At 52.9% G+C, this 21,145-nt stretch overlaps 1 protein-coding gene across 1 annotated transcript in view; it reads left to right on the forward strand.

Annotated features, from left to right (window-relative positions):
- Positions 1 to 21,145, forward strand: part of ALX4 (ALX homeobox 4) — a 45,367-nt gene that overhangs the window by 14,043 nt on the left and 10,179 nt on the right. Inside the window, exon 2 of the mRNA XM_065944725.1 lies at positions 18,722 to 19,032. Coding sequence (XP_065800797.1) covers positions 18,722 to 19,032 — 311 coding nt within the window. The remainder of the gene's footprint in view (positions 1 to 18,721; positions 19,033 to 21,145) is intronic.

Here is a 21,145-nt window from a genome sequence, read left to right on the forward strand (position 1 = left end):
GCGATATAGGTAAAGAGCTTACGGCCGCAGAAGTGCTCAATAAATGTTAGTTGATATTGTTGATAAGAGGATGTTGCTGGAACTTTGAGTAGGTGAGGCTGGAAACTTTGACAGACAGTTATGGTTGACTTGAATGCATAAAATTGGAAAATGAACAAATTATTGCAGAGTCTATGCTGGGTGGTTGACAAAACGTTTTAAAATACATCTGAGTGATGCAAAAAGGGTGTAGGCTGGCTGGCTGCCCAGCATGGGGGCTGGAGGGATCAAGAAGGGGAGAAGGGTAGTCCTAGGCCCCTTCAGACCCTTCAAGTCACATCTGCTGGGGAGTTTAGGTTCCCCTTCCTTAAACTCGCAAGAACTGACCGCTCCTGGAACGGCCTCCTCCTTTGCTCGGCATCAGCCCTGTGCCAGGGATCAGGGGCTGCCTTGGAGATACCGTGCCTGAGTCGACAGCCAGCTCCAGGGTTTACCTAATGAGCTACCCAGGACTCAGCCCCTCAGATAAGGTTACACGAAGCCACTTTTGTGCTCCGTAAGGTCCATTCTCACTGTTTCATGGGATGAGTCGTCTCCCTGACAAGTACTGTGCTATCCGCCTCTTTGCGACTCTGTGGACCCGTAGCCTGCCAGGCTCCTCTGTCAGTGGGATTCTCCAGGCAAGAATACTGGAGTGGGTTGCTATACTCTCTTCCAGAGGATCTTCCTGACCCAGGGAATGAACCTGCATCTCTCACGTCTCCTGTGTTGGCAGGCAGGTTCTTTACCACTACCACCACTTGGGAAGCCCTGAATAATCTTATCCATCTTTATCAACCTCAGAAAACTTTAACTGGCAACCTCACAATGAATCCAGCCATGATTTTTCCCTTCTTGTCCAAGGGGGGAAAATATATTCTTGCTTTGGGGGCTTGTAAATGATTCTTTAGTTTAGCACAAACACATCTGGAGGAAGAAAACACTTGATTTTGGTGGGAAAAACATTCTCTCTAGGCCGATGTGGTTGTTCTACAGACTGAGACATTTAGTTACTTAGCAAGATTCACTTAATTCAGGTGTTTGCTGAGTTGGTTGTTCAACAGGTATTTTTTGAGTGCCAGATGTGGGGACCAGAGTTTGTCGAGACATTTTCCCTGCCTGTGATGAAGATACTGTCTAGTGGTGGAGGCTGCCATGCACCCACACTTGGCAATGCTTTGTGAAAAGCACTTGAATTTTTAGGAGTAGTTTGGGGGCTTGTCTTGTGGCTCAGCTATTAAAGAATCTGCCTGCAGTGCGGGAGACCTGGGTTTGATCCCTGGGTTGGGAAGATCCCCTGGAGAAGGGAAAGGCTACTCACTCCAGTGTTCTGGCCTGGAGAATTCCATGGACTATATAGTCCATGAGATAACGAAGAGTCAGACACGACTGAGCGACTTTCCCAGAAGAAGAAGGGGAATTTGGAGGAGGGCACGGCAGGGAATCTACAGGGAGGAGGTGGTAACAGACTCGGGCCTGGAAAGGTGATTTGGGATTCGAGGGCAAAAAGGGCCCTGACATAGCCCTGAATCACCGAGGGCCATGTGACAGCAGACAGCAGCGCCTGTGGGAGCGATGGCTCATTTCTGGAACGATCCCTCTCGACACTCCCCACCCCCAGCTAGCTTTTGGGTGGTATGCTGGGTGGAGGAGAGCGAAGGCCCCCATGGAGAAAATTCTTCTGGAGCCGTTAAATATCCTGGTGTGCCTGCCTAGGAAAATGGTCCAGATGTTACCAAGTGTCTAAGCAGGAGCGAGGTTTTCGTAAGGAGCTCACAGCTGCTCTGACCTTTGTCAACGGGCGCGTAAGCCACACTGTCTTCAATGCAGCGCTTAAAATTACAGGCCTCCTTTCATGGCCGTGCTGCAAGATGCAACCTAATCTAGGTCAAAATGTATTTATGGAAGGGGCTTTCTTGAACATCAGCTAGCAGTTTTAAATATCTATAACAAATGACAAACAAAATAGTTTCAGTGTTTCACCCCATTTATTTCTCTGTTATATGTAGGTAGGAATGAGCCTAGATTGGAAGGGGACTGGGGTGGGGGGAGCTGCTTGGGACAGAGGTTTGTGGAATGTTCTGGGCAGCTGGGGCTGGGGAAACTGGAGCTGAAGAGAGTCCACCTGGGGCGGGGGCGGGGAGGGGGTGAGACACTGCAGCCTGAGGGACCCCTGTGGTCTCACAGCCGCCCTGGCCTAACTTCCCCCCAAATAGTAAGTGTGTTAATCTACCGAGGAGGGTTCCCGTTGACAGACAGCGTGCTGGCTATCAGGCAGAGGCATGCCTTCTCGCTCCTGGCCTCACTGAGCCCTCACAAACGTGCTGGGAGGTGGGGTCCGCCCCCTTACTGTACAGATGAGGAAACCGAGTAGCGCAGAGGCCAAAGTCACTTTGCCAGGGCGCGCGTGGCTTGGAAGCCTCCTAAACAGTCTCCCTGAGAAGTTTCCCCATTTCTTTGAGGGGGAGAGCTGACATTTCTCCATCGTATGCACAGAGCTAGCTGTACACAGCTTCCACAGACCCCTCCAACCAGATCGCTGCCCGTCTAGAGATCTGGAGAGGCCCCAGAAACACTGCTTCCCGCGCCGGGCTGGCCTAGCTGCTCCTGCCCTGTCCACCTCCCTCCACCGTAACCCCTGCCTCCCCTAAGGAGGGCTTTTGTAAGGGAGGGGTCGTGCTTTATTGGACTTGTGATTCCATCACCTGGAGCTTTGCCCAGCATAGCTAGCGCTCCAGAAATGTTGCTGAATGAACACAAGCAGCAAGTCAGGGGCAGTTTCAGGAGTCAACCCAAGTCTGTCCCGCTCCAAAGACTTCTCATTCATTTCACCTAGAGCAGGATCTGAGTTTCTCCATCTTGCCTCCCTTGGATCCAGTGGTGGTCTTACAGTGGCCCCAGGGGGATGCTTGGGAATGCGGGTTTCCTGATGCAGAGGAGAGACGGAGGCTCTGAGGGATTAAGGAGATGTTTAACGACATGCCCAAGGCCACATGGTTCTGTGAAGGTAGAGGGGGACAAGGGCAGGCAGACCACCGAGCCGATCTGAAATCAGAAGACAGTCCTTCCACTGACAGGCGATGTGATCACTCAGGTCTCCGTATCCTGCCTGAAAGGGGAGGGGTGGCCCCTGAGCCCTGGGGCTTCTTGTTGGGCTGAAGGGACAATAGGGGAGGTTCCTTCTGTTTCTCCGGGAGTGGACCCAGCCTGGGCCGGTGCCCCTTCCCCTGCTGGGTCCCTGGACTCCCTCCAGCCTCATGAGGCATGGCTTGGAGATGAGACCTGGGCTGGGCCAGGAAGCGGGGAGCTGGGAAGCCTCAGTGTCCATGAGGAGAGCTGCTCACAGGGGTAGTCAGAGTCCGTGACCGAGGTCACGACCCCAGCCCACCCCAGGGAACATCACGAGGTGATGTCCAAGTGTTAGATCATAAATGGGGCTTCTCGTGGTGACCCATGGACTTCCCTTGTGGCTCAGTTAGTAAAGAATCTGCCTGCAATGCAGGAGATCCGGTTTGATTCCTGGGTTGGGAAGATCCCCTGGAGAAGAAAATGGCAACCCACTCCAGTATTCTTGCCTGGAGAATCCCATGGACAGAGGAGGCTGGCAGGCTACAGTCCATGGGGTCGCAAGAGCTGGACACGACTGAGCGTCTAAACCACCTAAACCAGCACATGGGGACCCCAAAGCTCTGTTCAGGTTAGTCCACCAAGATGGACATTTCTCCTAAGGCTCAACTGTATCACCCAAAGACAAGACCAAATCGGCCAGTGCCTGCCCCCACCCCCCACAAGACTGCCTGTCTGTGTACAAGAGACAGCTCATCACCACTGATGAGTTGGACACCAGGCTTGGAGTCGGACCGTCTGGGTTCAAATCCCAGCTCTGCCCCTCCTCGCTTTGTGATCTTGAGCAAGTCAAGCTTCTCTGGACCTCAGTTTCCTCATCAGTAAAATGGGCGTTAAAACACTGACCTCTTAGAGATCTGAGGAGAATCAGAGGAGACAGTGAATGGGTCAGTGCTGCTCCAATGCCAGCAGTGGTGTGATGGTTTTATTGTTGCCCCCAGCCCTGGGGCAGGGCCCCTAGGGCTTCTCACTTAGTAATTTAGGACCAGCTCAGCTGAAAGCTGGGTGTCCTGTTTTGCCATAACATGTGGTTACTGGCCTTTGCCAAGACCTCGGTATATGTCAGTACTCTGGTCAAGTTCACATCGTTGCTGAAACCTCTCCTGGCCTTTTATCTAGCACCGGTCACTCCTCCCCGTGGACCCTGCCTTGCCCAGGTCACAGGGCTCTTGCCGTCAGGCCCTGTAACACTTGACCAGCCGTGGTGTCATCTGCCCCTTCCATGAGGCCGTGACTAAAGGGAGGCCCTGGGGAGGCGCTTGGTGAATGAACAAACAAGTCAACCAAGGAGTGAGCGCCACGAATAGACGCAGCCCAAGCCACAGGGTCAGGGAGAAGAGAAGAGAAAAGAATCGGGCCTGAGCTGGGATGCAGAGGGGACCTGGGGGACTGAAGGAAGGCCGGGTGAAGGCCCACAGGGACCCCAGCCAGTAGTGGACTTGCTTTTCTTTCTCTCCAATTTTTTTTTTAATTGTAAAATACAAGTAAAAATAAAATTTACCATCGTAACCATTTTCAAGTGTACGGTCCAGTGGTATGAAGAGCATTCATAATGTTGTGCAACCATCACCACCATCCAGCCTCGTAACTCTTCATCTTGTCAGACTGAAACCCTGTCCCCACAAAACACTAACTCTGCACCCTCCTGGGCCCCAGCCCCTGACAGCCATTGGTCTGCGTTCTGTCTCCATGAGCTCGACTACTCCAGGGACTCGCGTCAGGGGAATCGTGCGGTGTTTGCCTTTTTGTGACTGCTTGCTGTCATTCAACATGATGTCCTCAAGGCTCATCCGTGCTGGAGCCGGTGCCAGAATGTCCTTCCTTTCTGAGGTTGAATAATCCTCTGCGTGGAGGTACCAGGCTGCTTGTCCACTCATCCACCGATGAACACTTGGGTCGCTTCCATGCTTCGACTATTGGCGGTGGCCTTTCTTTTTAACCACTTCTTTTTGGATGCAAGGAAACCTTGCCCTTTTGGACTAACTGTAAGAGAGCTGAAATTAAAATAGGCTCAAACAATACCAGGTTTTTTTAAATTCCAAGGATAGCTTGACCTCAGCTAACAAAATACTGCCTCCTACGGCCTTAGAAGAACCACATGCTTTAATGGGGTTTCCAGTTGCTTCCGAGGATGGAAATGAGGGTTTCCATAGGCCTGGGGAGTCAAGGTTTGTCCCTTGAGTTGATCTGCCTTGTGATTTTGATTTCAGTGTGCGAGCCCGTTTGGAGAAGTTGTGGACGGTGCTGGTGAGGGGGAGGCAGAGAGATTGCTTCCTAGACTGTAGTCTGGGTCCTGTTCAAATTGTAACAAATGCCGGGGGTTTTGGAACTTGGATTCCTGGATAAAGTGGTTTCTTTCCATTTGTCTGCATTCTTATTCTTTCTAAAAGCTTTTTGTTTTGACATGTTTTCAGACATCAGGAAAGTTAAATGTAGAATACAAAGGATTCCCAGATCCCTTTGACACCGATGCCCCATATCTTAAAGTTTTACCATATTTGCATTATTGCCCTCAATCTCTCTTGTGCTCTTTCTGTATGTATATATTAATACATATTCAGATGCACACATACATATTATTTCTTTCAGAACCATTTAGAGGTAAGTCGCAGACATATGCTTTTTTACTTTTAAATACTTTGGTATTTAGCAGAGAATGAATATAAATCCAGACCCAGTGTCAGGAAGAAGAAAAGAAAGAATTAGCTGAATGTAAACTGGGGGATGGAGTGACCCTGAAAACAAGGTCCCGAGAAAAGGCCTTGGTCCACATCAGAGGTCCCAGATGTTTCACCAGGGCCAGCACTGAAGGCTGGATATGATGGGCAGGTTTAGAGGCATCAGAGAGGAGGAATTTTCCTGTGGCTCCCACTTTTTTTTCCCCCTTCTTCCCTGACTGTCTCCTGGCTGCCCTGTCCCAGCCCCACATGGGTATCCACTCCAGGAGGGCCAAGAGGAAGATGCCCCAGGCTTGGGGTTCAAATCCTGCCTCTCACCAGCTGTGCATTCTTAGACAAGTCCTTCACGCCCTCTGGCCTCAGTCTCTGGAGCTGTAAAATGGGCATATTTCACATGACTGTTGCAAAGAGCAGCAGTGGGGGGCATGACAGGTGTCCTAGTACCGGGTAAATCATGAAGCACAGTTCCTGGTGTGTAGTGAGAGTGCAGGGCTGATCCTTTTCCTTCCTGATTCTACCCCCTCGCGCCTCTGGTTCACAGGAAACCTCTCCCCTCAGTGTGGAGTGATCGAAGAGGGGCCTGCAGTCCCGGTGACTGCTGACGCTTCCCCGGGGAAGGGCCCACAGAGGAGCCAGAAACAAATCCACGAGCCGCCTGGACAGCCAGCTGGGCAAAACCGGGGTGCGGTAGCGTGGGCATGGCTCAGCTGTTAGTATCCAGCGATGTTGGGGGCCAGCGATCCCCCTCGGGTCTCCACGAAGGGAGGAGATTGCGGGGAATAAGAGGACCTCGGGTCAGGCCGGCCGCCCTGTGGCTGGTGACGGTCAATGGATGCCTTCTCTCTGAGCCTCAGTTTGCCCATCTGTAAAATGAGGGCGCTCAAGCAGGGGGCTGACACGAGTCAAGAACATGAACACCCTCAGAACCGGAGGAGGAAAGAGCTCTGCCAAGGGCAGGGGCCCGCATCACCCACCGCTGCGTCCCTTGGAGGGCTGGGATGTTGGCAGACACGTAGTAGGACTGCATCACCACTTGTTTGGCCAACCCTCCCAGGCAGGGGGCCTGGGTCTTTGACGAAAGTTGGAGAAACGTCCACGGGCTGGGGCCCTGGGGCCTCGCTTCTGGCCCTGAGGAAGGTAATTGGGGCTGCAGTGCCTCCTGGTGGCCAGCGTGAGCCACTGCGGCCTTGATCCTGACCTGCAGGATGGGGGCTGCCTAGAGCCTTCACGCAGGGCCCCCGCAAACCTGCCCTGTGGGTGAGGAAAGCATCCCAGTCTTGGCTTCCTGGCGGGGGCTGCACCTCCTCTGTAACCCTCCTCTCCTCCCCCTGGCAGGAGATCAGGCAGGGCTTGCTGCCGTGAAGAAGCAGAGAAGACAAAAGCTTTGCCCGGGGCCATGGCCGCGTCTGTAGCAGGGCCCGCTCTGGTCCCACACGGCCTGCCCCGTGGCTGCTTTCTCTGAGCCCCATCACCCCACAAGGACCAAGCTCCACCCCCACGCCACAGCCACCCCACTGCAGTGTGTGCTGGGGATCACAGCCCCCCACCCTGCTCTGGAGCCCAGCCTCATGGCCTCGGACCCCCTTCCTCTGGGCGCCCTTGTGACCCTCAGCAGGGCGCGCAGGGCTGCCTGGTGCTACCAAAGGCAGAAGGAGCCGAGGCCCAGCGCAGGACCCCGAAGTGCATCAGGGCGGCCCTGTTCCCAGCGGCTCCCGGTTGAGTGGGGGGCTGGACCACACCGCCGTGCTTCAGAGTGGGGAATTCAGTGTTTACCAGAGAAGCCCGACCCTGGGGTCAGAGAGGGTCAAAGGGGTCACCTCTGCACCGAACCTTGGAAGCTCAGTAGAAACAATTCACAAAAGAAGAAATGCAACAAATCAAACGTTAACTTCACTAGTAACGTGTGCCTGTGTGTGTATGAGTGTGTAAGCGTGCTCGGCCTGTCATGTCCGACTCTCTGTGACCTCGTGAACTCTAGGCTGCCAGGCTCCTCTGTCCGTGGGATGCTTTTCAGGCAAGAATATTGGAGTGGGTTGCCATTTCGTCCTCCAGGAGATCTTCCCAACCCAGGGACCGAACCCGTCTCCCTGCATTGGCAGGTGGACTCAGCCACTGAGCCTCCTGGAAAGCCCAAATTTTAAAAAACATGTAAATTCAAATGAGATTTCACTTTTATCCATCACACTGGCAAAGATTTTTATAAACAGTATAATGATTGGTACTTGTCCTGAAGCAGGCAGGCATGCTGAGAAATTGGCACATTTCTAAAAGACACGTTTATCAGAGCTCTTAAGGTGTGACTATGACCTAACTCAGTGTTTCTAGTTCTTGGAACTTCGGCAAAGGTAATTGCCACAAAAATGTCAAGGGACTTAACTTCAAGGATATTCATCACAGGCCTGTTGCTATTTCAAGCAATCAACAATCCGCATGCCCAACAGTAAAGGATTGAGGAAACAAAATAGGGTTTGTCCGTGCAACGGACTACGGTGCAGCCATTAAAAATGAGGTGTTAGTAGAAGAACATGGAATAGGATGGAAAGATGTTACAGGGTAGTGATAGGTTTTAAAACAGACTGTTAAAAAAATTGTGTTTCCCTTTTCTGTTTATGTATTAAATGGTTTTCTTCTTTGGGCTTGTCTTCATATTTTTAAGTTTCCATATAGAACGTAGGTAACTGTATGTAATGGGGGTGGGGGAGAAAGCCACAAAGTTTACAGAGGAAGCTACGCACGGAGAGTAGGAGTTAGCCAGATGCATGAAGGGCAGAGGGCATCCCAGTGAGAAGGAGCGCATGCAGGGATGGGCAAGCCTGAAGCAGTGTGCTGGCGGCCTGCGGGCAGGTCGGTGGGACCCGAAGCCAGGTGGAAGGGCGGGTGTGGCAGGACATAAGTCTGTGAGGAGGACGGTGGCCAGCCCTGCCCGGGGAATCCTGAATGCCACAGTCACCTGATTTGAGCACTGGCAGTTTTAGCAAAAAAAAAAAAAAAAAACACAACAACAAACCCAGTATGCTCCATTTAATTTGAAGTTCAAATAAACAATGAATAATCTTTAGTACACTGTGTCCCCTACACACAAACGGGTTCCATTCCGAGAGCAAGTTCGTAACTTCACTTGGTTGGTTAAGTCCAAGCAAGTTGGCCCAGATACCCAACTAACACAATCGGCTACATAGTACTGTATGGAAATAGGTTTATCATACTTTTCACACAAGTAATATCAATACATAAAGACAAACACAAAAAATAAAGCATGTTTCATCTTCCAGCGCGGTACCTTGAGAAGTGCAGGAAGTCCAGTGTAACGGCTGGCAGAGGAGCTGGCATCCAGGACACAAATAAGAAGAGTTTCTGACTGGAGGAGGGACAGGAGGAGGGAGACGGTACTGAAGTAGGCGATGGGGCGGGGAGGAGGCTGCAGTTTCACCCAGGCCTGACACTGAGGGAGTGCACGTTCGCATCTTTCAAAGTCTGCAACTCCAAGGTTTGTTCGTAGGGGACTTACTGCATAAGTATTTCCCATGCAATATTTGGGATATACTTATACTTAAAAAATGACTCACCGTTTCCCTGAAACTCTAACTTAACTGAGCACCCTGTACTCTACCTGACCTTCCTGATTGGAAAAGCCCCTGGGGCTGGGAAAGACTGAGGGCAGGAGGGAAAGGAGGCGGCAGAAGACGAGATGGCCATGTGGCCTCACTGACTCCATGCACGTGAGTTTGCGCAAACTCCGGGAGGTGGTGAAGGACGGGGAAGCCTGGTGTGCTGCAGTCCCTGGGGCTGCAGAGTCGGACACGATTTAGCAACTGAACAACGGCGACGGCGAGCGCTCTGGGAACCAGCGAAGGCCCTTAGACAGGGTGGCCCCAGACCAGGTGTGTGTGTCCTGGACACTGTCTCTGGTTGCAGCGGAGCGTGGTGAGTCTGAGGGCAGAGGAACCGGAGAGGTCTGAACGTTTAAGCCCGAGCTCTGGGACTCTGCAGCACCCACGAGGCCTCGTGGGGGACGGTGCCCGGTTTGTGAGCACGGTAGCTAGTCCCCACCGCGGAAGGGGCCTCTCTCTGAAGCATCACTGCTGTTCCTCCCCCTGGTTCCCGGCAGCGCTTCCCTCCACCTTCCGGATAACACAGCCCAGTCCCAAACCCACCCGAGTCGGCACCATTCAGGATTCCAGGCGCTGCTTTCACATAGCATTTTAAAATGATGAAAGCAATTCCTGTTTATGGTAGCACAAATAGAAAGTTAAGTCAGACTAGGGGGGAAAAAAGCAACTAAACCCAGATATTCTTTACTTCTGGAAACTGCTAGTATTATCTAAGGACAGACACCCCATCCTCACCTCCCCCTTTTTTTCAAAATGAGATTTACTTACTATAACATGAACATCTTTCAGGTAATAAAATGCTGTTCTTGCACATCACTTTCTTGCATTTTTCATCAGTGTTTATTGAACCCCTTCGGCATACCAGCCACAATACTAGGCATCAAACCAAAAGGCTAAGCCAAACAAATATATTCAGATATTTTCCCTGTTTTGTGGAAGGGAGAGAGAGAGAATAAATACAGGAAAAAACAAATAGAGACAAAATAATACGTGTTAAATACCAAGAGAGAATCTGTCTGTAGAATAAAAAAGCCAGGAAGGATCCTCCAGTTATGGAAATACCATCCTTTATTTGACCAATCTCCTATTACTAGATATTTTGCTTATTTTCAATTTTCCCATATAATTATGCCACGAGGACCTTTCTCTCGAGTTAATTCTTGTGCCCATCCATAATTCTGCCGTTAGTTTAAATCCCTAGAGGTGAGATTTCTGAGCGAAGACATACAAACTTTTTACCTGCTTAGTTTTTCTTTACTATATTTAAACCCAGTTTTGTATTTTCTCTATAGTGTTATGTATTTTTTATTTTTTTTAATAATTTTTTTTTTATTTTTGGCTGTGCTGGATCTTCCTGGCTGCACGAGCTTTTCTCCGGTGGCGGCGAGTGGGGGCTTTTCTCCGGTGCCGGCGTGCGGGCTTCTCATTGTGGTGGCCCCTCTGCTTGGGGAGCGCAGACTCTGGGGCCTTGGCCTCAGTACTTTGCAGCATGTGGGCTCAGCAGTTGAGGTTCCCGGGCTCTAGAGCACGGGTTCCATAGTCATGTTGCAGTTCGGCAACCCACTCCAGTATCCTTGCCTGGAAAATCCCATGGACCGAGGAGCCTGGTGGGCTGCAGTTCATGGGGTTGCAGAGAGTCGGACACGACTGAGCGACTGACAGGCAGATGGGCTTAGCTGCTCCACAGCAGGTGGGATCTTCCCAGACCAGGGATCGAACCTGTGTCGCCTGCACTGGCAGGCAGATTCTTTACCGCTGAGCCACCAGGGAAGCCCTGTGGTTTACATACTTTTTATTTTTAAAATAGCATGCTGAAAAATTTAAACGGAGGAGCGTGACTTTATGAATTTGAACACGTTCCTGTACAGACCTGTGTACTCACAATCACAACTGGGATACGAGATCAGATAGTTCCACACGCCAGCCCTTTGGGGTTAAAACCACCCCCAGCCCTCAGCCCCAGGCAACCAGTGATCTCTTCTCTGTCCTGGTACTGTTTGTTTGGTTGTTGTTCAGCTGCTAAGTCGTGTCTGACTCTTCGTGACCTCATGGACTGCAGCCCGTCAGGCTCCTATGTCTTCCACTGTCTCCTGGAGTTTGCTCAAATCCACGTCCAGTGAGTCAGCTACCTTTCCCCGAATGGCATGCAATACGTAAGTGGAGTCAGGTACCATCTCCATCTGGAGCCTGGCTCCCTTTACAGACAGTAATGCTGTCTTTGAGAGTCATCCATGCCATTCTTCACATCACTAGTTTGCTCCTGTCTCTGAGCAGTATCCTATTGTGTGGCTGTTCCATGCTTTAAAGGGCATTTGGCTGTTTTCAGTTTGAGACAATTGTGAACAAAGCCACTATAAATGTTTGCATGCAGGTTTGCCATGAAAAGAAGTGTTTGTTTCTTGAGGGCAAATGCCTAGCAGTGGGATTTCTGGCTCCAGCCGTGAGCATTTGTTTAATTGTATAAGACACTGCTGCACTGTTTTCCCACCAGTGATGGAAGAGAGTTCCACGTGCTTCAGTTCCTTGAAATTACTTGGTATCATTGAGTTTTTTATTTCCATCGCAGTAGGTATGTAGCTATATCTCATGAATATCCCTAGTAAATAACCTCTAGTAGGTAATACATTGAGCTGGTTATTACGTTTGTTAGTTGCTCAGCCTTGTCTGACTCTGCGATCCTGTGAACTGTAGCCCGCCAGGCTTCTCTGTCCATGAAATTCTCCAGGCAAGAATGCTGGAGTGGGTAGCCATTCCCTTCTCTAGGGGATCTTCCCAACTCAGGGATTGAGCCCGGGTCTCCTGCATTGCAGGAGGATTCTTCACCATCTGAACCACCAGATGTATATCTTCTTGGGTAAAATGTCCATTCAAATGGCTTACCCATCCATTTTAACATTCCTGTGAAGTGCCACGCTTTATTCCAATGTCACTAGTTTTCCACTAATGTCCTTTTTACTGTTGTTCCAGGACTCTGTCTGGGAAACCACATCACATTTAGTGCCCCATGTCTCAGCCTCCTGGGATGTGTGACAGTTTCTCAGACTTTCCTTGTTTGGAGAAGCACATTTGGGCTTTGGGTGGTTGTGTGTTGATGGCAGGAGTGCCTGTATCACCTCGTGGGTGACTGGCTGAGTCCCTGGGTTACCTCTCTTGTACATCCTGGCAGTTCCTCCGGGGCAGGAACACAGTCCATCTCTACCCGGTACACACAGATACACTCCACGTGTTTGCTGAAAGGCCACCCCAGTCCGGGCTCCCCCTTTGGTGTATTTTATTGGGTCTGGACCCAAAACTCAGGCCATCCAAGCTGAACTCGGGACAGAGCCCAATGGCAGAGGAGGTGGGCTGGGGCTGTGATCAATGGCTCACCTTTAACCTCTGCCCCCACAGCCACACGACTGTTTGGACAGCGATGGGTTTACTCCGTGCCCTTTAAATAGCATGAAAGGGCCTCACGCTGGCCTGCTTTGTTTAAGGAGATTGCATTGGCGCTGTGCACGCTGCCACAGGGCGTGTGAGGCTGGCTCACCCGAGAACAGGGTGAGCAGCATGTCCCCCACAAAGCAGATGTTTGGAGGAAAAATAGATATAATCAAAACCATGGAGGATAAAATTACCCAGCCCCTTAGACAGACGCTGCATACGTCAGAGCGTGTGGACAACTACACACACACACACAACAGCACACATCCACTGGCACACACGCCCCGCTGGTGTGCCTGCCCTTGACCACACGAGCCTGCACGCTCCGCAGACCTGCCCGCAGGCAACTACACATATGCTCCCCACCCCCGTTCGCCACGGCAGGCTTGTACTACATGCCCGAGGGCGCACGTCCGTGCACACGACAGGGATACACACACAGAAAGGGCGGCAGCATCCTCTCCCCAAATGGCTTCAGAAGTTCATTCTCCTTAAATCAGTCACAAAAATAATTCTCTTGAAATCACAGTCATGAAAAAAAAATTAAGGCGACCTTTGGAAATCTTTCAAGGCTTTTCATGTCAAAAAAAAAAAAAAAAATGGTTAGACTAGGTTGGAGCAACACCCTAGGCTTCAACCAGGATGAATAGATAGAAGCTAAGGGAATGAAAGGGCTTCCTTGCTGGCTCGGACAGTGAGGAATCCGCATGAAATGCAGGAGGCCTGGGTTCGATCCTTGGGTCGGGAAGATCCCTGGAGGAGGGAATGGCAACCCACTCCAGTATTCTTGCCTGGGAATTCCATGGACAGAGGACGCTGGTGGGCTACAGTCCACGGGGTTGCAAAGAGTCAGACACGACTGAGTGACTAAGCGTGCCCGCAAGAGAATGAAGAAAGGTATCTCTTGAAATCCAGTAACCAAGGCCGTCCAGCACAGACCAGGTGGCCCCCAGAAGAGGCGAGGCCTCCTCCCCGGGAGGAGAACAGGCAGAGACTCAAGGGTGTCTGTGACCCCTGATGAAGAATAAGCCTTGAACCAACGCCGCCCACTCATCAGAAGTGGTCATGGGAGTCTCTGCAGGGTGGGCATCCCTCCTGGGGGGATAGACACTCCGGATTCTCGATGATGTTCTGTGCACACTACTTGATACCTCTGGGTAGTCTGAGATGTATTTCCAGATCAAGACATTCCGGGGGAAGCTGCAGCTCGCAAGGACGTTGTCTTGGGCCCCCACAGCCTGGGACGAAGCCCGCCCAGGGGTCCCTCCCCGCTCTGGGCGGGGCAGCCGCACAGCATCGGCCAGAGACCATGAGGGGCTGCTCCGGGGAGGATGGGGGGAAGCCAGCTGGGCAGGCAGGTGACCTGGTCCTAGCGACGTCTGTGGCTGCTCAGCTTCACGCCAGCAGCGGATGCCATGTGGCCTCAAGAAGGCGCACCTGGCAAAGGGGTTTAGCCGGGGGTTTCCGGGGGCCTTTCCGGTCTCCCGGCGTGGCAGCTCGATCAATGCAGAGCCGGTTCCTGGCAGATGCTGGACTGGGCTTCTGGAAATGTCAATTCCAGAGCCCGCTCCACGAAGCCCCCTTTCGGCGCTCCTCCTGCGGCCTCCCCCAGCGCGTCCCTCTTGCTCTCTGCGTGGAGACATCATCTGTGTCTGCCTGTCCTTCCTCCTCCTGCCCTGCTTTCCGTCTGCCCTCTTCCCCTCCTGTCCCTCGGTGATCTCACCTCCTCCTCCTGTTTCAGCTGTCAGGCTGTGATGGAGGCGCTGCCCACTGCATGCCTCTCTTTCACGCATCCTCACCCCCTTTCTCCGTTATCTCCGAGGATGCGTTTGTTCAACAGACATCTCTGCGCGTACCCTCTGCGCATACCCTCTGCGCATACCCTCTAGGGACTGGCAGTAAGCACACACAGGTAGCTGGACAGGGTGAGCGCTCGGCAATGTTTGTTAGAAATTGTCCATTGATCCCTCGGTAACCTCCTGCCTGCCCCGTCCTGGGCTGAGCCCTGGGCTGAGCAGGGACAAATGGCCCGAGGTCCCAGCCCTCAAGGAACTGATTCCCTAAGGAGAAGTTGGACCCTCTGGTTGGATTAAAACATAGGCAGCAATTAGATGGAGGGGGTCTGTATGATCACTGCAGTCTGGAAGGGCTTCCTGGAGGAGCTGGTGCTTGACTGGACCTTGGAGTTCAGCTGGAAAAAAGGGACGTTCCCGGCAGGTGGGCAGAGGGGGAGCAAGGAGTCCAGTGCTTTCCTTTGTTCAGGAGTAATTCAACCTGAGTCTCGGACCCCCTGTTTTCAGTGGCCGTCTTGTTGAGGAGGGCCTTATAGAGCAAGCTGGATCCTGACCAGGCCCAGGGCCACGGTGGCAAGCCTCTACCCAGCCTCTCTGGATCCTCTAGTTGGAGAGCGATCTGCGGCTTTGCCCAGAGCCCAGCACTGCCACCCATCCCATCCCTGGCATTCACCTGGCTCACACGGGCCGGTTAAACTCGGGGCCTCCTACAGAACAGCAGCGAGAGCTGTATTTATTCAGGAGGATGGACCACTCAGAGGCATGGGAGCCATCCCAAGATGTCCACAGGGCTGCCTTGGGGAAGGCCCAGGAGGTTCAGAAGCCACGCCAATGAGCCAGACCGCAGGAAACAGACACAGGCTGGACCTTGGACAGATGGCCCAGCGGTCCTGGGGGCGATGAGCTCCGTCACCAAGGCTTGAATGACAGCGCTGGGTGCAGATGCTTATAGGGTGGCGGGAGGTGGGAACTGATGCCCCCGAGCTTGGCACTTTGGGAATGAGTACCTTGGCTTGTCATTCTAACGGGTTGGGTCAGAACCTGGGGGGACTTTCCTTTGCTGTCTCAATTAGGAGCCCAGCTTCAGAACCTAAAGTGAAGTCAGTGAAGTCACTCAGCCATGTCCGACTCTTTGCAACCCCATGGACTGTAGCCTACCAGGCTCCTCCATCCGTGGGATTTTCCAGGCAAGAGTACTAGAGTGGGCTGCCATTTCCTTCTCCAGGGGATCTTCCCAACCCAGGGACTGAACCCGGGTCTCCTGCTTTACATACAGACGCTTTACCACCTGAGCCACCTAAAGCAAGATGATTGACAATCAAGACTTGAGATTTGGAAGGTTTTGTCCCTCTTCGAGGACCAGAGAGGCCTCGGTTTGCCAGAATCCCTTCCGTCTTGAAATCTTGAAGCCTTTCCAGTTAGCTGACGTTTGCCTGAACAGATGTGCCCCCAACCTCTCCCCACTCCAGGCCCCAAGGGGAAGGTCCCACTGGAGACTAAGGCTGCCCCACAGGGCCGAGACGCCATTCCTGCCTGCTCTCCCCACTGCCGACGGGGCCTGCCTGCTCCCATTGGCACGGGAGGCTCTGGCACTTGGAAGGCGTTGTCTGAAGTCACAGGCAGACTTCAGGAGAGCCGGGACGAGAGCAAATCTCCCCACCTAGGGCCTGGGGTCTCCCATGCTGCTCCCCACACCATGCTATCGCCCCACTCCTACCCTTTCAGTGGGTGGATGGAGGTGGGGAAACTTCTCTACTTGGAAGACTGGGTGTTCAGCCAGCTCCGCCCACAGTGAGCCTAGAACCAGCTCAGCAGGGGTGGGCTTCTCCCAGGCTCTCTCATCCTTGGGGACTGGTTCTCTGCCTCCTTGATGCGCAGACCACGCCTCTTGATTACGTGAGGCCCTGGGGATTCCCTCTGGTCTTCCCTCTCTCCCCAGGAAAGGCCCCTAGACCATGGGGTAGCAGTGAAGGACTGGCCCAGAGCTGAGAGGCTGCACCCTGTCCCTAATTAGGGCACACTTCTTATTCTTTCTGGCCTCCGTTTCCCCTGATTTAACACGAGGAGTTAAGTCCCTACGGTCCCTCGATGTTTATAACATGGAGTTTCCCCTGCACGGCCCAGCCCCTTTTGCTGTGTGGGGTGTTCCTGAGCCCAGGCTGGATGCCAGAGGATACGGGAAGGGTCCACGGGGTCATGGGATGGGGTCTGGGCAGCAGTCCTTGGCAGGCAGAAGGGGTAGGGGCTGCAGCCACTGCCCACTCCCCCAATCTGGCCTCCAGGAAGTTGCATAACAGAGATGTTTATTTTTGGTGAGACTGGGTGGGATTTTCTCTTAAAAAAAACCCCAAAACATAAAACGTATTTGTCTGCCAGGAAGATAAATATCTTTGCTGAAAGCTCTCAGCCCAGCTGCCAGCTGCAGTTTGCATGATGCTGTCACCGAAGTCGTGGCGGTCTGCGTGTGCCTGGACTCACACGGGTGTCCTCCGTGGTGCCCGAGGGCCGGCCCCCCAGCCTGCTGGCATCCGTGCTGCCAGTGGCCCTCAGGAACAGCCTCCCGAAGCTGCTTCCAGGCCTGCTCTGAGCGTTCACCTCCACTCCCTTTCCTCACCGCCCTGGAGGGAATGACAGAGGCAACCTGTCCCTCTCAGCTCCCCAGCAATAAGGGAGCCCCGGGTAAACACAGAGCGCCAGGGAGGAGGGCGGATCCGAAGCTTCGGCTCCAGGATCTGGTCAGCATCAAGGGACCGGGGCTAGAGGCACCATCCTGATACCTAACCCCTGCGGCTCAGATCTATTCCCAGAAGAGGAGACCGAAGGCCAGAGTGGTGCAAGCCCACACCGACCGCAAATGCTTGTCGTGATCAGAGCTCTCACATGTGAAAGGTTTTGTCAGGTGCTCCCCACACGTGTCTTATTATCCTGTGTGTTATTTCACTCTCTAAAAGTCGCAGTCCCCAATGGAATTTGGCTCAGAGAGGGACTCACACCCCATCTGCACACGCTCCTGTGCTCGGGGGCTCCAGGGAGGGCCCTGCCCACTGGGAGGACTCCTCCAGGGCTGGACTCTTCTGCTGCTCACAAGTCTAGACCAGAACGGGGAATAACTACCTGTAAGCCGTTTTAATCCCACAGCTACCCCATGAGGGAGATCCAAGTATCTGCGCCCTTGTTTCATAGAGGGGGAAACTGAGGCACAGAGAGGTTCAGTGAACGGTCCAAGCACACAGCTCAGGAGTCAGACACGGGGGGACTCACACCCTGGGGCCAGTTGCAGAGCCTGTCCCCTAACCTCTGCCCTGGGGCGAGTGTGTCTGCCCAGGGCGCTGACAGGGCTATCTGAACGAAGGTGACCTCGCCCTCCTGCCCTGGCCTCTGTCTCCTCACCTTGACCTGCACTGGCTAACGTCCTTGCCAGCTCTGAGTGTCCAGGAATCAGCTGGCAGAGTCCTGTTCTGCTAGACAGCGGTGGCTGTGGATCCCGGGGCCGTGAGCTTTGTGTAAATCTGTTGGGGCCCCCGGCTCAGCATGCTGGGCATGTCACGGGGAGGACCCCCTCTTTCCTTAGTAAACACAGCCCCGACCTAGGTGCAGGGAGGATGCTGAACCCCAAATAGAACCAGGCCAGGCAAGGAGGAGCCTCTCCTCCTCACCTGAAGGCCAGTTGAGCCAGACATGGCTGCTGGCTGAGCTTTTGAGTCCAAAGGACTGAGTCAACATCCTCAACACCCAAAGAGAAATTCTGGCCAAAGGAAGTCCTTCTAGAGGGAGGAGCCCACGGTCAGTGGGGATGGAGGGTAAATGTTAGAGGTCAGATCGGCTGGCCCAGAGTCACAGGACATGGGTGCTAAAAGGGGTCCGTGCTGACATAATGACAAAGAGGCTCAGAGAGGGAAAGAAACTTACCCAAGGTCACACAGCACGTTAATGAGATTAGAACCCAGGCCTCCAGACCTTGCATCCAGTACCTCCCCGAGAAGGGAAAAGCAGGGAATGGCTCCCCCGTCACTCCTACCTCTCGTGCTGGGCTCGGCCATTGGTTTTTTGACTTTGTTTCCTCCCCCTTCAGCCAAAGAGAGCTCCCTGGGTGAGCCAGAGTTGCCACCCGACTCTGACACGGTGGGGATGGACAGCAGCTACCTCAGTGTGAAGGAAGCCGGGGTGAAGGGGCCCCAGGACCGTGCCAGCGCCGACCTCCCCAGCCCTCTGGAGAAGGCCGACTCGGAGAGCAACAAGGGCAAGAAGCGGCGGAACAGAACCACTTTCACCAGCTACCAGCTGGAGGAGCTGGAGAAGGTCTTCCAGAAGACCCACTACCCCGACGTGTACGCGCGGGAGCAGCTGGCCATGAGGACCGACCTCACCGAGGCCCGCGTGCAGGTCAGTGAGGGCGCCCGGGAGGGCGGGGGAGCGGGCTGGCCCGGGGGGGAGCGGGCTGGCCCCTTCCGCGGTGGCCCGAGCCCGGACCGCCTGACCGTCCCCAGCCACGCCGGGGCTTTCCTCACCTCAGTGCAGGGAGCTCGCCCCTCGCACGCCTGCCGTAACCAGAGCAGTTCTGTTTCTGTTCACTTTCCCATCCTGCTTCTTGCTCTGGTTGGAGCTGGCCTGGGGTTCCCAGGGGAGGGCAAGGAGCCCATCGGCCATGCTTCTGAGTTCTGTGTGGTGTGTGAGTCCAGGCTTTCTCGCGAAGGAGGTGATGACGATGACGGGTCTCTGCTCTGGAAGGCCTATCTCTTAGAAAGGAAACAGGAGGAACTGAAAAGACGTCCATGGCGCCCCATAGGCAGAAACCCAGACAATCCAAGTCTTCTCTTGGCCCAAGCTGGCTGCCTCCTCCTCCATCTTTCAGGTTCCTGCTCAGTATGCCTCCTCTGAGAAGTCTTCCCAATTGCCATACTGTTGCCCCTACCACCACCCAACCGTCAAAACACTAATCCTAGCACAGCCCAGCGGAGCCCAGCAGAGCTCAACACAACACAACACAACGTAACCTAAACCAACACAGCTCGGCCCAACACAACAGAACGTAACCAAACCAACACAGCTCGACCCAACACAGCCCAACACAGCTCGCACAACACAGCTCGGCCCAACACAACGTAACCTAAACCAACACAGCTCAGCCCAACACAGCTCAGCCCAACACAACACAACGTAACCTAAACCAACACAGCTCAGCCCAACACAACACAACACAACACAACGCAACCTAAACCAACACAGCTCAGCCCAACACAACACAACACAACGCAACCTAAACCAACACAGCTCGGCCCAACACAACACAACGTAACCTAAACCAACATAGCTCGGCCCAACACAGCCCAACACAGCTCAGCCCAACACAACACAACATAACCTAAGTCAACACAGCCCAGCCCAACACAACACAACGTAACCTAAACCAACACAGCTCAGCTCAACACAGCTCAACACAGCCCAACACAACCGACATAACCCAAACTAATAGCTCAACCCAACACAACCCACATAACCCAACACAATACAACAAAACCCAACACAGCTCAACCCAACCCAGCAGAACCCAACCTGGTGCAGCTCAACACAACCAATCACAACCTAAACCAACACAGTTCAACCCAACAGAACTCAGCACAAGCCAACACAACTCAAGCACCACAGTGGGACCCCATACAGCTCAACCCAACCCAACCCAACACAACACAGCTCAACCTAACACAACACAAAACCAGGTCACCGTCTACCACCTTGTCCCATTTTATCTTAGAATTTATTATTGGCTTAAATTATGTCATCTGTTTGTCTCCTCTCACTAGAATATGAGCTCCTTGAAGGCAGGTACAATCTGATTTTTCATCACTATAATCCCCACCAATTAGAGAAGGCTGAACTAAGATCAGAAAAGGCAAAAAATAAATATATGTGGACCAACTGACCTCCTTTGTCCAGAGAGGTATGTCTCCCCTCCCTGCATGAAACTGTAATGAAGGAAAAACCAGAGAGGATGCAAAGTCCTCTAAGTACCCCAACCACAGTTGACAAGATCCATGCACTAAAGCTCGAGCTTCAGTGTAACTCTAAGTGAATGCCATGTTCAGCCTGCCTTCCCAACCCAAACCATGTTGAAATAGCAAATCAAGTGTTGGCAGATAATAGTTTTTCCCTCTCTAGTGGGCTTTAGAAATCAACAGCTTAAAAGCAAAGAGGGGTCTTTTTAAAAAAGCAGCACATCTCAACTTGGGTCCTTTCAATGCCAGGACTAAGAGCCCTGTTACTCAGCAGACCCCAAGGGTGCCCCTCTTGCATTTTTTCACTAAAGAATCTTCTGCAGAGTATTCCTGAAGTGAAATGAAAGTCACTCAGTTATGCTTGACTCTTGTGACACCATGGACTGTAGCCTGCCAGGATCCTCTGTCTGTGGGATGTTCCAGGCAAGAATACTAGAGTGGGTAGCCATTCCCTTCTCCAGTGGGTTTTTTCAACCCAGGGATCAAACCCAGGTTTCCTACAT

The sequence above is a fragment of the Muntiacus reevesi genome, chromosome 9 (genome assembly GCF_963930625.1).
Source record: "Muntiacus reevesi chromosome 9, mMunRee1.1, whole genome shotgun sequence".
Classification (NCBI taxonomy): domain Eukaryota; kingdom Metazoa; phylum Chordata; class Mammalia; order Artiodactyla; family Cervidae; genus Muntiacus; species Muntiacus reevesi.